The 16,584-nt window shown below is 41.7% G+C and overlaps 1 protein-coding gene across 3 annotated transcripts; it reads right to left on the bottom strand.

Moving 5' to 3' along the window:
• Positions 1-4,280: 4,280 nt before the first annotated feature.
• SAA4 (serum amyloid A4, constitutive) lies at positions 4,281-9,845 on the bottom strand. 3 transcript variants are annotated; one of them, XM_050755490.1, is made up of 4 exons: positions 9,764-9,845; positions 8,712-8,806; positions 5,359-5,497; positions 4,281-4,535 (listed from the first exon to the last, which is right to left on the bottom strand). In XM_050755490.1, exons 1-4 carry the CDS (start codon positions 9,772-9,774, stop codon positions 4,427-4,429), a joined length of 354 nt encoding a protein of 117 aa, XP_050611447.1. In that variant the 5' UTR covers positions 9,775-9,845; the 3' UTR covers positions 4,281-4,426. The 3 variants fall into 3 exon arrangements, with proteins under 3 accessions (XP_050611447.1, XP_050611446.1, XP_050611445.1); XM_050755489.1 differs by having other exon boundaries at positions 4,281-4,589; positions 9,713-9,827; XM_050755488.1 differs by having other exon boundaries at positions 4,281-4,589; positions 9,764-9,788.
• Positions 9,846-16,584: the final 6,739 nt, after the last annotated feature.

Genomic DNA, 16,584 nt, shown 5'->3' with positions numbered 1-16,584 from the left:
AGATAAAGATTTGGATTTTACCTAAGTGAGATAGGAATCCTCTAAAAAGGATTTTAAGCAGAGGAAAGATATGATAAGATTGACTTACAAATGGGGTTATTTCCAGATAACTCATCCTAAATTCAAAATATTATAGGTCAAAAATGCATCTAATACACTCAACCTACCAAACAGCATAGCTTAGCCTCACCTACCTTAAACATGCTTAGAACACTTACATTCACCTACAATTGGACAAAATCATCTGGCAACACAGTACACTACAGAGTATCAGTTTTTCATCCTCATGATCTTAAGGATGAACAGGAGCTGCGGCTCACTGCCACTGACCAGCGTTGCAGGAGGGTGTCATACGGCATATCGCTAGTTGGGGAAGAGATCAAAACCCAAAATTCGAAGTACAGTTTCTACTGAATGTAATAATTGTCCTGTTTTGCCCAGGACAGTTCTGGTCTATTCCTATTATCCTGGTACAATTATCAATAATGCTCCTTTTCATTCTTGCAAGTGACTTGGTTTAGATGATAAATTATACGATCACCTGAAGGAGAGGGGCAAAGTATGAAAATAGGGAAACTAGGCTGGGCGCAGTGGCTCATGGCTGTAATCCCAGCACTTTGGGAGGCCGAGGCAGCGGATCATGAGGTCAGGAGATCAAGTGCATCCTGGCCAATATGGTGAAACTCCATCTCTACTAAAAATACAAAAATTAGCTGGGTGTGGTGGCAGGTGCCTGTAGTCCCACCTACTTGGGAGGCTGAGGCACGAGAATCGCTTGAACCCAAGAGGCGGAGGTTGCAGTGAGCCGAGACTGTGCCACTGCACTCCAGCCTGGCAACAGAGCGAGACTTCATCTCACAAAACAAAAGAAAGAAAGAAAAGAAAATGGGGAGACTAGTTAGATGGCTACCGCAGTACCCCAATGAGAAATGATATAGCCAGGAGCGTGAAGGTGTAAATGAGAGGAAGTCAATGGATTACAGATGAACTTTGGAAGTAGAATCACAAGACTGGCCAGCGGATTGGATGTGGGGCTAAAGTGAAGGGAAGCATCAACACATTCCCCTATCTGGTGTGAGGAACAGAGAGAATGGCCGTGTCATTAACTGAAATGGAGAAGCCTGGAGTGTGAAGAGTTCTGATGGGAAAACTCAAGTTCATTTTGGGACACATTAAGTTTGAGATATCTGGAAGCCAGCTATGTAGATATGTCAAGTAGCCAGTTGGATGTACAAGCATGGAGCTCAGAAATGAGGTTTGCAGGTAGAGGTATAATTTTAAAATCCATCCACATATAAGTACTATTTAGACTTGTGAAAGAGAGCATAGCGAAATAAAGAATGGGGGCCCAGAGCCAAGTCTGAAGAACACAAGAGTTTGGGGAGATAAAAAAAAAAAAAGCCCAGCTAAGGAAATAAAGGAGAGCCGGGCGCTGTGGCTCACGCCTGTAATACCAGCACTTTGGGAGGCCGAGGCGGGTGGATCACCTGAGGTCAGGAGTTCGAGACCAGCGTGGCCAATATGGTGAAACCCCATCTCTAATAAAAATACAAAAAAAAATTAGCCGGGCGTGGTGGCGTGTGCCTATAATCCCAGCTACTCGGGGGGCTGAGGCAGGAGAATCGCTTGAACCCTGGAGACGGAGATTGCAGTGAGCCTAGATCGCGCCACTGCACTTCAGCCTGGTGACAGAGAGAGATTTCATCTCAAAAAAAAAAAAAAAGGAAATAAAGGAGAACGGAGGTAGAGGGTAATATTATGCTACTTAGAGCTGATGAAGGAAAGAGTAGTATTATGAAGCCAAGAGACTAAATATATCAGGAAGGAAGGGGAGGGCAACAGCATTGAATGTTGCTCACAGGGCTACTGATATGAGAAGAGAGAGATGTTCATTATTTTTGGCAGCATGGAGGTCAGTGGTGACAAAGTTATTTTGCTGAAGTTGTGGGGACAGAAACCAGGCTGGAATGGGTTAACATATGATCAGAAGTGAAGAATGGTGTGTAGATGAGCAATACTTTCAACAAGTTTGACCTATTAAGAAGAAGAAGACAATGTGCAAGAGTGAAGAGTAATGTGGGTTGAAGTATAGGTTTTCAATGTGATAATCTAATTCAGAAAGCAACTACTGAGTGCCTGGACCCTGCTAGGCATTATGCATGCAATGATGAACAAGATATGGTGCCTGTTCTCAAACAAGTCAGGCATTTCCCCAAGCATAAGGGCTCGCCTGGCCATTTAAACCAAGTGCTGGAGATCCAAGAAGAAGAAAGGGGTCTCCACTGCTGAACCTCTTGACCCTGTTCGGTGTATCACAGGTTCCGGAGTCAGATAAACCAGCCCGTAGTCCTGGCTCTGCAACTGTTACATGTGTGACCTTGGAGAAGGTCCTAAACACATACCTCTCTAAACCTCAGTTTATCCAGCTGAGAACATCAAAGCCCTCTCTGCAGCTTAAATCAGATATTTAAAGTATAGGGCACAGTCTTGCAACTGCAATTTAAAAAGGCAGCTATTCTAATTACTATTTGCTGACTTCCCATACCCCAGCAAAATTTGGACTGCCACCAGTGTGTGCTTCTGTTGAGGCTCTTACTAAACTGTGTTGTTTATCTACATATCTCACTTCCCCTTTAGGACAGGAAGTAGAATTTTATCTGAACTAAAAGCCAATGAGATGCTGGCCAGGTGCAGTGGCTCAGGCCTGTACTCTCAGAACTTTGGCCAGCTGAGGCCATGAGTTCAAGACCAGCCCGGCCAACATGGTGAAACCCCATCTCTACTAAAAACACAAAAGCCAGGTGTGGTGGCCCATGCCTGTAATCCCAGCTGCTCAGGAGGGTGAGGTGAGAGAATCACTTGAACCCAGGAGGCGGAGGTTGCAGTGAGCTGAGATCGCACCATTGCACTCCAGCCTGCTTGACAGGAGACTCTGTCTCAAAAAAAAAAAAAAAAAAAAAAAAAAAAAAAAAAAAAAAAAAACCCAATGATAATAAAGATAAGGAAAACCAACAGGAGAGTCATTCCTTAGGTAAAATGAGCAGGACAAATTAAAAATTGGGTCAGAGGAAGCACAGGTGTTGATAAGAGATAAACCAGAGTCGCCCAGGCAGAGGGGCTCAGGCCTGTAATCCTAGCACTTTGGGAGGCCAAGGCAGCAGATCACGTGAGGCCAGGAGTTCAACACCAGCCTGGCCAACATGGCAAAACCTGGTCTCTACTAAAAATATGAAGATTAGCCGGGCATGGTGGTGCGCACCTGTGGCCCCAGCTGCTCTGGAGGCTGAGGTGTGATAATTGCTTAAACCCAGGAGGCAGAGTTTGCAGTGAGCTGAGATGGTGCCACTGTACTCCAGCCTGGGCAAGAGAGAAAGATTCTGTCTCAAAAAAAAAAATAAATAAATAAATAAATAAATAAATAAACCAGAGTCCAACATAGCAGTTTCTAGGACAGAACTCCTAGGATTAGGCTTCTCTAAGCAAGGTACCTTCTTTTTATTGAGACATGGTCTCACTCTGTCATACAGGCTGGAGTACAATGGAGTGATCATAGCTCACTGCAGCCTTGACCTCCTGGGCTCAAGCAGTACTCTAGCCTCAATCTCCCAAGTAGCTGGGAATACAGGCACATGCCACCATGCCTGGCTAATTTTTGGGGGGGTTTTAATAAAGATGAGGTTTCACTGTGTTGCCTAGGCTGGTCTTGAACTCCTGGGCAAGCGATCCTCCTGCCTCAGCCCCCCAAAGTGCTGGGATTACAGGCGTGAACCACTGCACTCAGCCCACAATGTACCTTCTCGATATGGAAAGAGGTCACTGGGGGACAAGGCCTAGAGGCAGAGAGTGGACAGGATGCAATGAATTGGGCAGTATAAAGTCTGTATACAGAGACACTGGAAACTGCAACAAAATAACCTGTGAGGCCCCGAAGAAGAAGTGGGGATTTGGGGGTAGAAGTCCCATCTGAGTTACAAAGGAGACTGATAGAAGGCTGCCCAGGGCTGTGCCAGAGCCATAACTCCAGCCACTCAGAAGCCCAGGATGATGGTCAGTGCTTTACCTGCTTAGGCTTACTCAGGAGGGGAAGCTGGGGCCGAAAATGACCAGAGAAGCTTGGCTTGGGTCATGTGAGGAGCCTGCATAGTTATAGACCAGCTGGGAGTCCTTGGGCCCCCCAGTCACAGGCTCATCTACCATGGTGCTGTTTATCTTCCATATGGCCTCAGATGACCATTCTTCCCACAAAGTCTGCCTCAATGTTCCCAGTTTCCATCAACAAATTCAATTTGACAAACATTTATTGAACACCTCTAGGTGCCCTATACCAGTTCCTGGGGACACCAAGCTCAGTGAACCTGTGTCCCTGTCTGGGGGGAGAAGTGTGTGGCTCACAGCCCAGTTGCCGGAGAGCAGAGGAGCAGGAAGCTCAGTCGTTCTTAGGCATGCCGTCAGGTCTGAAGCGATCAGGGTCTTTGCCACTCCGGCCCCATTCCTCAGCTTTCTCATTGGACTTCGAGTCCTCCAATACAGTGCTGCTGTTTCCAAATAAATAATAGTCTAAAAATCCCTGAAGATAGACCCTGGTACTGCTGCAACCCAAAGAAAGGAGACAGGAGATTAATCTCTTGACTCACCTGAGATAGCTCCACCTGCTAACTCCCTCCTCTTCTCCCACCCAAGGAATGACTGAGAGGAGGCTGGAAAACTCATGGAAAGGGGAAGAAGGCTATCAATCTTCTTGGGCAAAGTCCTAAGTCCGCTGGTACTTTCTGTACTGTGCAACAGAGTGCTTTCCCTTTTTTATTATTATTATTATTATTATTTTTTTTTTTTTTTTTTTTTTTTTTTTTTTTTTTTTTTTTTGGAGACAGGGTCTCATTCTGTTGCCCAGGCTGGAGTGCAGTGGCTCGATCATGGGTCACTGCAGCCTCGACCTCCTGGGTTCAAGGGATCTCCCACTTCAGCCTCCTGAGTAGCTGGGACTACAGGTGCATGCCACCATGCCTGGCTAATTTCTTTTATTTTCTGTAGAGATAAGGGTCTTGCTATGTTACCCAGGCTGCTCTTAAATCCCTGGGCCCAAGAGATCCTCCCACCTTCCTCCCAAAGACTTGGAACTACAGGTGTGAGCCCCTGAACCCGGCCCCTGCAACAGTGTGCTTTCCAGACCTCTCCTCGGTTCTTACTTTCCCTTTGTGGGTGAAAGGAGACATGTCCTCACCAGCCTTGCTCTGGCTCTGCCAGCCACCCAGACCCCAGGAGTATGTGGAGGAGGAGAAAGAGCCACAGGTTCTCCTGACTCTCAAGACAGATAGGCACTGCTGGCCTGTCACTGGAGTCCCCAGGAATCTGTGTTACCTGATCAGTTTAGCAGCCCAGACACCCCCAGGTCCTCTTTCGGCAGCATCATAGTTTCCCTGAGCATAGAAATATCTCTTTGAATTCTGGTGACTGGATGTCAACACATTCCAATAGGCTCTACCCAAGTCCCCAGCCCCTGGAAAGAAAAAAAAAAATGACAAAAATGAACCTAGTGCCATACTGGAGAAATGTAGAAATGATCATTTTCCACTGATTTCCAGATTTTGACCCTTGACAAAATAATCCTTTGAAATCATACATACAGATAAACATTACTTCCTGTGAACAGCTTTCCTGACTAACTGTAAGGAAGGTGCTTTTCCATGGATTACATTGAATTGAATTGGTTGGCAGCTGTCATGCCCTAGGCTACATCTTACATGGGTCTGTGTGTGCTGTGTACAAAGAGGGAACGCTCATGTGAGGAATGTCACAATGGAGAATAGTACTACAGATGTAAGATCCAGGGACATTACAAGGGACATGGAGGGGGCTGCACATCTACCATAGCCCATAAGAAAAATACATCCTTACCAGCTGACTGAGGACAACTAGGACTTGAATAAATCTGACTGTTATGGGCATAAATGGCACAGGAAAGCCGAGGGAATGGGCAGTACGTGAAGAGGTAGAATGACCTGAGAGAGCTTCATAGGACCTGGATAATCAGATTTATCATGAAGGGTATGAATGTAAATGTTCAACTCTCTGCCCCGACAATTAAGTTTCAGTTTCCACATTCTTCAATGGGGGGGATTCATACCTACCTCCCTGGTAGACTAAATGAGAAGATAAAATGAAGTAACATACACAAAATGCCTAGCATATTGGAATACTTGATGCAAGTTGGATTCCTGTTCCTATTAGTGAAGGGCAGTGGTGACAATAAGATACCACTATACACCCAACAGAATGACAAAAATTTTTTAAACTGACAATATACACTGTGGGCAAAAATGTGGAACAACTGGAACTCTCATAATTGTTTTGGATTTTGTTTTTGTTTTGTTCAGTCAGGATCTCCCTTTGTGACCCAGGCTGGAGTGCAGTGGTGTGATCAAGGCTTTCTGCAGGCTCGACCTCCTGGGCTCAAGTGATCCCCCCATCTCAGCCTCCTGAGTAGGTGGGACTACAGGCACCTGATAACACACCCAGCTAATTTTTTTTTTTTTTTTTTTTTTTTTTGGTAGAGATGGGGGTCTCACTTTGTTGCTGAGGCTGGTCTCAAACTCCTGGCCTCAAGTGATCCTCCTGCCTTAGCCTCCCAAAGTGCTGGGATTACGAGTGTGAGCCTCATGCCCAGCTCTCATAATTGTTCATGGAAGTGTAAATTGGTACAATTTTGGGAAACTGCTGGTATCTACAAAAGTTAAATTGACATGACTCTACCTTATGACTCTACACTTCCATTCCTAAGTGTATACCTACAACAGAAATGAGGATTTATGTAAACCAAAGTACATGTACACCAATGTTTATTGCAGGTTTATCCATAATAGCCCAAAACTTTAAAAAGCCTAATTATCCAATAACATAGGATAGATAAATAAACGGTGATATCAGTATACAATGGAATACTATGCAGCAATGAAAAAGAACAAAACATTAATACACATGACAAATGTTGCCATGTATATTAATATGTCATAATGTTGAGTTAAACAAAGCCAGATACAAAAGACATATTCTGTACAATTTCTTTTATTCAAAGATCAAAGACAGGGACACTAATCAATAATGATAGAGGTAAGAATAGGAGTTACCTTTTGTGAGGGTTGTTAACTGGAAGAGGGCATGAGAGACCCTTCCAAGGTGCGTGAAATGTTTGACATCTTGATCTGATGGTGTAATACGGATGTTTGTATGTGTAAAAAGCTCATCAAGCTATACGGTGTACTATATGTAAGTTATATATCATTTTAAAGTTTTTTAAAAGATTAGTGGAAAAATAGATGTTTGAAACAGGTCTAAGCCAGGAAGACCTATAGAAAGTGTCTATCAGTGCCTGTGTTGTTCAATCAATAAATATTTTTGAGTTCTGCTGTGGTTTACGTGTTACTGAGTTCTTTAAACCAACTCACTTGGAAAAAAGAAAAGCTGTGATAAATAGTTTTAATTGTTACTTACGTACTGTGTTCTAAGGGATATTTCTCACTAACTTCATGTATTATTTTGTGTCTGTAATTTTGTCAAATAGTTTATCTCTGGCATGGCATAATGACTGTCCTTTCTCTGATGCATGCTTTATGTTCATTCTATGTTTTCCAGATTGACTAGCAAGAGTTTTCTCCAAGCACCTGACAGATTCTGTCACTGGGTGGCAGAAAAACCCAAGACAGTTGTTCTCATTGGTATTGTGCTGAAAGTAATATGGGGAGTTTTTCAAATGCTATTCCTAGTCCCAATTCAATTTTAAGATTCTGACTCAGTAACTATGAGAAGAGGCTCAGGAATGCACTTTTTAAACAAACACACCCAGCCGATTTAAATGCTGGTGAACCATACAACAAATTCTGAAACACAATGACTTAAGGAAAAAGATATTTTATACTATGTGCAGAAACACTTAGCACATGCTACTAAAACTTTTTAAAAACGATTTAGAGAATATCATTTTTAAAAGCACAAAATACAGAAAAAATGAAAATTTGTAAAATTTCAATTGAAAAATTACAAAAAATTCAACTACAAAATTAATAACAACACATGAAGTTCAAAGTGTTGCAAAACCTGACAACAAAGTTTTCCCATTTTAACAGCTAATCAGTAACATTCATTTCCCTTCCAGAATGGCAGAAGTCAGTTTCCCAGCCGTATCTCAGCCGTCCTGTGGCTAATCAGTAGAAATTTGCTCTTTTTATTTATTTATAAGTTAGGGCTTAATTTTCATAAGCTCTGCATCCCAAGCATTGGCTATTTGCTTGGGAACAGGATGGGATTTCTCTGTGCAAGCACTATTATTCCACTCTCTCCTAGGCATGTCTCAATCCTGGAGTATAATTGTGAACTCAGTATGTTCCCAGAGGTGGATGAGCTAAATAAACATCATGCCCTGAGAAATCTGCCATCTGTAAATTTCCACAGTGGGAGATCACCCCCTGGAAGTCTTTATCCTTCTGCACTCTACACCAACAGTACAGGCTAGGCCCAAAGCACCTTTAACCACTCGTCTGGAAACCCCAAGGGAGGGTGATAAATTAGACCAGCCTAGAAGAAGAAAGATACAGAAACCCACACTCCTGCTCTGACCTCTGTGTGGCTTCTCTAAGGAGCACTCATATCCAGTGAGTATGTGGCCCCTGCTCAGAATGAATGCTGGGTATGTGCCCTCCATCCTCCAGAGTTCTTACCTTGGAGAGCCTCCTTGAAAAATGAAAACCAGTTTTCACTGGTGACTCCCATGACCAAGGAGCAGAAAACAATGCCTGTGAAAAGCCTCATTGTGCTGAAGAGAAAGAAAGAGAGGGGCAGAGAATCGTAAATAAAACACAGATCTATGTTTTCAGGACTGAACTTCTTTCTTTCCTTTTTTTCTTTCTTTCTTACTTTTTCTTTCTTTCTCTTTCTTTCTCCTTTTTTTCTTTCTTTCTTTCTTTCTTTCTTTTTTTTCTTTCTTTCTTTCTCTCTCTCTCTTTCTTTCTTTCTTTCTTTCTTTCTCTCTCTCTCTCTTTCTTTCTTTCTTTCTTTCTTTCTTTCTTTCTTTCTTCCCTTTCTTTCTTTCTTTTTTTTTTTTCTGTTGCCCAGGCTAAAGTGCACTGATACGATTAAGGCTCACTGCAGCCCCGACCTTCTGGGCTCAAGTGATCCTCCCACCTCAGCCTCCTGAGTAGCAAGGACTACAAACGTGCACCATCACATTCAGCTAATTTTTTTTTTTTTTTGTAAAGACAAGGTCTCACTATGTTTGGCCCAGGCTAGTCTCGAACTCCTGGCCTCAAACAATCTTCCCACCTCAGCCTTCCAAAGGGTTACAGGCATGAGCCACTGCGCCAGCCAAAGGACTGAATTTGAAAGACTAATTCCCTGTTTCCATTTGTTTGTATTAGAATCACAACTGCATGAAAGATTGAAATGGGTTTTAAGAAGAAGTATAAACCCTTAATTCTCAGCCCAGATCCCTAGAAAGAATAAGAGAATTCCAACGTGTTATTTGGTCTGTGGTCAATTTGTCACCCGATAAAGCAGACTAAAGTCAATCAAGAAGCATTTCCTGAGTTCCTACTCTCCTCAGCACTGACCTTATAATGAGGTAGAAAATACAGTTTCTCTCCAACTGAAATTTGCCAATTATGTGAGAAAAGGATCTCAAAAGAGTCAAATAAGAGAAATTACTCCTTGGAAGAAACCTCACCTGTGGACCTTTCTCCAGTTGAAATTTCAGTAAAAGCAAAGCTGCTGGTACCTTCTGGCCATGGAGCTATAGTTGGTATCTCTGCTGGCTTTGGCATTAACGGGAGAACGGTTTTAAATCCAACAACCCACCTTGCCAAAGTCCTTTTTGCTCAATTCTTTGGGTATTTTAAAAATTAGCATATTGGGTAATAGTGTTTCCTTATCCAGAAGCAGTTTTCCAAATTGGGTCATCAAGGTATTTATTTTCTGGCAGTGTTTCTTAATTGCCACTTTTCCCTCTTTTTAGTTTCCTGTATCATAGAAGAGTATTCACAAAATCCAGTGTGGGAAGACAGAGGTCTTTCTCCACTTTCTTCTCTTTGTGTCTTTCCATTCTTACCTGTTTGGTAGGAGGTCTTCCCAAAAAATTGCACATAGATATTACGTTGTAGGAAGTGATCAACATTATTAGCAAAGGAGATGTTTGCTTGTCTCTTGTGAGTTCTCTCTAAAGAATGTAAGGACAGAACAAGCAAGACTTGACTGTACCAGTGGGAGGAGGTAATGATTCTGGGAGAATACAAGGACATGAATAACACCAGAAGATCAAGGGTGAAGGTCTTCGAGGCATAAAATCTCTTTTTTCATACAAATATGTATTATTCTGTACTTTCATTTAAGCTTACTATTTATTGGAAGTCTTTCCATATCAGGCTTGCTTTTTTTTTTTTTTTTTTTTTTTTTTTTTTTACAGCTACACAGTATTTCATTGTATGGATGGACCATAATTTATACAATATAAATGGCTGTTTGACAGCTATTAACCTTTTGATATTGCAAATAATGATGAATTTATTAACCTTGGACATATGTCTCTTGCACATGTACAAATATATCTCTAAGATAAATTCCTACATAAGAAACTCCATGGTGAAAAAGTATCAGATTTTATAAATTATTTGTTTGTTTGTTTGAGACAGAGTCTCACTCTGTCTCCCAGGCTGGAGTGCGGTGGTGTGGTCTCAGCTCACTGCAACCTCCACCTCCGGGGTTCAAGCGATTTCCCCTGCCTCAGCCTCCTGAGTAGCTAAGATTATAGGCACACGCCACCACACCCACCTAACTTTTCTATTTTTAAAAGAGATGGGGTTTCGCCATGTTGGCCAGGCTAGTCTCAACCCACTTACCTCAAGTGATCTGCCCACCTCAGCCTCCCAAAGTGCTGGGATTACACATCATGGAAAATTGGGTATCCATCCCCTCAAGCATTTATCCTTTATGTTACAAACAATCCAATTATACTCCTTTGGTTATTTTACAATGGACAACTAAATTACTGACTATAGTCCCCCTGTTGTGCTATCAAATACTAGGTCTTATTCATACTAAGTATTTTTTGTACCCATTAACCATCCTCATCTCCCCTCACTTCCCCTTCCCCACTACCCTTCCCAGCCTCTGGTAACCATCCTTCTATTCTCCATCTCCATGAATTCAATTGTTTTGATTTTTAGATCCCACAAATAAATGAGAACATGTGATGTTTGTCTTTCTGTTTCTGAATGATTTCACTTAGCATAATGACCTCCAGTTCCATCCATATTGTTGCAGCTTACCCTGAGTTATAAAAGATTCACCAGATAATGTTAATATTATTATTATTATTTTCCTTATTTGTTGATAAATATTTAGCATATTTGGAATTTGTCCTACCATAGTATATACAGAATGTTTTCAACATTATGTTGTTTTAGATGGTCACCCAGTTGTACCAATCCCATTTGTTGAATAGTCCATCTTTTACTTACTACGTTAACATACAACCTTTATCATATACAAAATTCTCATATGCACTTATATCTAATTCTGAGAATTTGGATCCACTGATCACGTTTTTTCTATATATAAGTCAGTACTACACTGTTGTACTTATTGAGGCTTTATTCAGTGTATTAATTGCCCTCATTACTTTTTTTTCAGAAATAGTTGGAGTTCATTTTCTATTATTTCTTCTAACTGCTAGTTTTTGTATCCACACCTTCTTGTCTGTGGTGTTTTGATTGATGTCTGGGGTGTCCAGGAGTCCTATCATACCACCTCCCATTCTCTCTTATCACTGCTCCATTTAGTTCTCCAGACCTTCCCCTGCAACCACCTTCACGAGATAGTCAGTGGCTCCGTGTTGCTTAAGCCAAAGGTGAACTCCTCAACTGCTGAGCAGAATCTGATACTACTAATCAATAGCTCCATCAGGGACTCTGGAACACCATGCTTTCCTAGTTTTCCTCCTTTCCCAACAGCTGCTCCTTCTCAATCTGTTTTGCTGTATCCAGCTTCTCCTCCAAACTTCGTAGAGAATGGAGACACCTGCACTGAACCTTCAGACCTGTCTTCAGTCTCCATCCACATGCTGAGGGAGCTCATCCATGCCTCTTAGCACAGGTTCCAAAGGCCATGGTCTTGTTAGTGGTGGTTGTTTACACTGAATCTTCATTGCCTGGATCAATGCCTGGGTTATGTAGGAATGAAGAAAAAAAGCTTCTTCCTTCACTCTCTGGAGTTCAGCTGAAAATAAACTGACAAAGGCAGATTAATAAGAGAAAAAGTCATATACATTTATTTTAACATGCATGAGGAAAAATCACAGGAGAGTGATTTCCCAAATACCAATGGGGTACAGGTGATTATATACCATTCTTCATAGGGGAGGAGAAGATGGGGAATGTAGAAGATGGGGAATTTTTTTGAAGTCATGAATGATTGTCAGGAAGAATGAGTGGACCTGAGGGATAGAAATTAACTTGTAAATGGTTCTCTTGAAATTTGAATGAGCCCAAGAAGCAGGTGTCATCTTTTGAAAAAGTCCATCCAGTCGTGGTTGAATTCCTCAGTCATCTTCTCTGATATAATGAGATTTCATGGAGCAGGTGGAAGGCAGTTGTTTTCTCTTTGATGAGATGCAGCCATAAGGCAGATAAGAGAATAGCCTCCTCCGGCATATGCTTATACACTGTTCATGGGAATGTCAGTTAGTATAGCCTCTGTGGAAAGCAGTATGGAGATTTCCCAGAGAACTAAAAACAGAGCTACCATTTGACCCAGCAATCCCATTACTGAGTACCTACCCAAAGGTATAAAAAATACACCTGAATGCGTGTATTTATCACAATACTATTATTCACAGTAGCAAATATATGGAATTAATGCAAGTGTCTATCAATGGATGATGGGGGGGTGTGTGTATGTGTGTATACACATATATACACCATAGAATACTATTCAGCCATTAAAAAGAATGAAATCATGCCTTTTGCTGCAACATAGATAGAACTAGCGGCCATTATCTCAAGTGAAATAACCCAGAAAGTCAAATATCACATTTTCTCACTTATAAATGGGAGCTAAATAATGTGTATACATGGACATAGAGAGTGGAATAATAGACACTAGAGACTCAGAAAGATGGAGGGTGGAAAGGGGTGGAGGGTTGAGAAATTACCTAACAGGTACAGTAAACACTACTCGGGTGATGGTTACACTAAGAACCCAGATTTCACCACTACGCAATGTATCAGTGTAGCAAATCTGTACTTGTACCCCCTAAATCTATAAATAAATAAATAAATAAACAAATAAATATTTTAAATAACAATAAACGCTGAATGAACACATGGAAGCACATTTCTGAATGTCTGAAATAATTCCTAATTCAACGACATGTTTAAAAATAACAAGCAGCTCAATTTGCGTGTAGCATGAGGTACAAGAATTAAAGTCATAGGAGATAAGATTGAAAAGATTCAGTACCTTATTAGTCAGGGTTCTCCAGAGACACAAGACAAATGATTTATTTGTGTATGTATGTATATGTATGTATGTATGTATGTATTGTAAGGAATTGGCTCACAAGATCATGAGGGCTGAGAAGTCCCACAGTCTGCCATCTGCAAGCTAGAAACTCAGGAAAGTGTAATTCAGTCTGAGTTCAAAGGCCTGAGACCCAGAGGAACTGATCATGTAAATCCAGTTTGAGGTCAAGAGAAGATGAGAGGAGATGTCCAACTCAAGCAGCGAGGCAGGGGAAAAGGGAGGTAAATCCATCCTTCCTCTATTTTGTTCTATTCAAGCCTTCAACAGATTGGGTGATGCCCAACTGCACTGAGAATAGCAATCTACTTTACTGGGTCCAATTTAAATGTTAGTCTCTTCTGGAAACACCCTCACAGATGACCCCAGAAACAATGTGAATCTGGGCACCCTCAAATTTATATATATATAAATACACATATATATATATATCAGTGGGTTGGGCTCAGTGACTCATGCCTGTAATCTCAGCACTTTGGAAGGCCAAGGCAGGCCGATTACTTGAGCCCGGGAGTTCAAGACCAGCCTGGGCGACACGGCAAAACCCCGTCTCTACAAAAAATACAAAAATTAGCCAAGTGTCATGGCACACACCTGCAGTCCCCATGGTGTGGATCTCTTGAGCCCCGAGAGGTCGAGGTTACAGTGAGCCATGATCCCGCCATGGCACTTCAGCCTGGACAAAAAAGGGAGACCCTGTCTCAAATAACGAAGCAAAACAAAACACAATTATAACATAGAGCAATTCAATTTCCCTTTCTCAAACTTTTCTAACAGAGAGAAACATGTTAATTCTTACTGAGGAAAACCAAGTAATTAATAAAAGGTATTTGGGTGTGTCAGAGCATAGGGATTAGGTGTGACTTTACAAATTATAGATTTCTGGGTAAACAAAGCACTTTTTTCCTTGGATATAAATTTTGATTTAAAACATTTTTAACCTACGGACTATATTGAATTAAATTTTTTTTCAAAGTATAGATTTCAAGAAGGGGAGTGATTTGATCCTCTACAGACTGATGAATGAACTTCTGTATCTGAATCTTGCTTCAGTGAATTATTTCTAGTAATAATATGTTGATTGCAAAGTTTTGTATATCTGCAAAGACTTTGAAAGCTTGCTTTATTTGCCTTTGAAAGCCATTCTTTCTCTCACCCTCCTTTTCTCCATCTCCTGCCCCCCAAAATCTACAACTTCAGTACTTGTGACAGAAATCTGATTGTAAGCATCCTAATAATAGCATTACAGTCTCTTTTTACAACTTGGGGTCAATTCAGACCTTACTAGACTGAACACTAATCTCAGCAGTGGATCGAGTATGCTCCCATGAGCCAATCTTCCACCTCTCTCACCTTCATCTTATTTATCTTGCCTTTGCCTTGTTTTGGCATTGACACATCTTTGAGACTCAGACTCAAACCTCCTATACCTCCTATACCTACACTTCCATTAGTGTCTTTTGATAGAAACTGTATGAGAAAGTTCTGTTGTAAATAGTTCTACTTTATATCCATACATTTTCTTCCTCCTTGACAAATAAGTTTGTCTTTCCTCTGTAAATATAATTTTATAACTAATCTTCTCACCTTAGGAGTCCTCAATTCTTTTTTCAGAGAAAAGGGGTATGCCAGTTAACAGTTTCTTTATTTTGAGCTCCACATCCACCCTTTTGCCCTAACTGTGATGCTGGAGCTGGACCCTGTAAGCATTTCTCCTTTGCCAGTTGGGCATGATGTTAATCTTCACACACAGAGGGTGTTAGAGGGCCAAGCAGGAGACGAAGGCATCTTTTCCTGATCGTGTGTGCTTTGCTTCCTTTCAGCTCCTGTACAGGACACCCAGTGGCACTCGCCCCAGAGATCTGAGTGGCATCCCAAGGCCAAGGCAGTTTCCTGACAATTTCTGTGGCACCTCAGTAGGACGTCCATGATGTTCACCAGCAGCCCACTTATCTTAATCAGCTCCGGCTGCTGTAACAAAATAGTACAGCCATGCTGTGAGTTGGAGTTTCAAGATACACATTTTGGCAAGATATAATTCAGTCCAGAGCACTGCCACTTTCACAGCTGGCTTCCCAGGGGGTGTGATAACATCCTCTCTCCTGCCCCCAAGCAGACAGTTTCCCAAATTTGTCGCAGGAACCCTAGCTGCATTCCCAGAGTTAAGTTACACCCTGGGCAGGTTCCTGCCAAGTTTCATTAATACCTCAATGGAGTTTGTTAGTTTTGGTTTGAAGGACCCAGTAAATTATTTGCCATCCAATGTCAGTCTTGTGAGGGGCCCAATCTCAAATTTATACCTTCTCATATGCTGTACTCTTAGAAGTTAATGCTGCTATCAGTTAATAATTCTTTATATTAAAATTTCCCTTTTCAAATTACTGCCTGGTTTCTGTCTTCCAAAGGGACCCTGACTGATGAAACAGTTCTTCTCTATCTGGCTCTCTCTTCACTGCCACGACTTCCATAATTTTGATCTAGTTAAGGTCCAGAAACTCAGAAAACATTCATAAAAGGAGTTGCATTACATATTTAGACTTGAAATAAGGCAACAAAAACAGAGTGGAAGAGAACAGCATTGGAGGTATTTTTTAGACAGAATGGGTAGAAATTCATTAATGCCTGAATTTGTAGGTGTTGCTGAGAAATGAAGATTGGGGTGGCAGTCATTGAGGCAGGATTTCATGATTCAATTGTCTGTGTCCCCTGCCTCCAGAAACAGAGATCACTGAGGAACGAAGAACTGGGGGACAGAGAAGGCAACAGGAAATAATTGACAGGAGATGAGAAGCCTGGACAAGGAAGGGACTGGAAATAGCAATAATGTATCCACAAGGGTCTGGAAAAAAGGAGGTCTGACTTGTGGAGGGGTTGATGCAGGTGTCTGCGCTATGACTGCTAAGAATGTCTCCTCACATCCAAACACACAGCCTACCTAGGCTCACCCTTCACGTGAGTGTGCATTGATTTCCCCTTTGTACCAAACAGGCAGCACGCACCAAAAGACCACACTGTTTCAACAAA

The sequence above is a fragment of the Macaca thibetana genome, chromosome 14, assembly GCF_024542745.1.
Source record: "Macaca thibetana thibetana isolate TM-01 chromosome 14, ASM2454274v1, whole genome shotgun sequence".
In the NCBI taxonomy this organism is placed as follows: Eukaryota; Metazoa; Chordata; class Mammalia; order Primates; family Cercopithecidae; genus Macaca; species Macaca thibetana.
This window is presented reverse-complemented; position numbering and strand designations above follow the sequence as displayed.

Bases quoted from the DNA above. Each gene is read 5' to 3' on its own strand.
- SAA4 (XM_050755488.1), bottom strand. The intron at 5,498-8,711 runs GTAAGAACTCTG...TTTTCTTTCCAG, and splicing joins TTTCAAGGAGGCTCTCCAAG to GGGCTGGGGACTTGGGTAGA. The intron at 4,590-5,358 runs GTAACACAGATT...TTTGGGTTGCAG, and splicing joins TGGGCTGCTAAACTGATCAG to CAGTACCAGGGTCTATCTTC.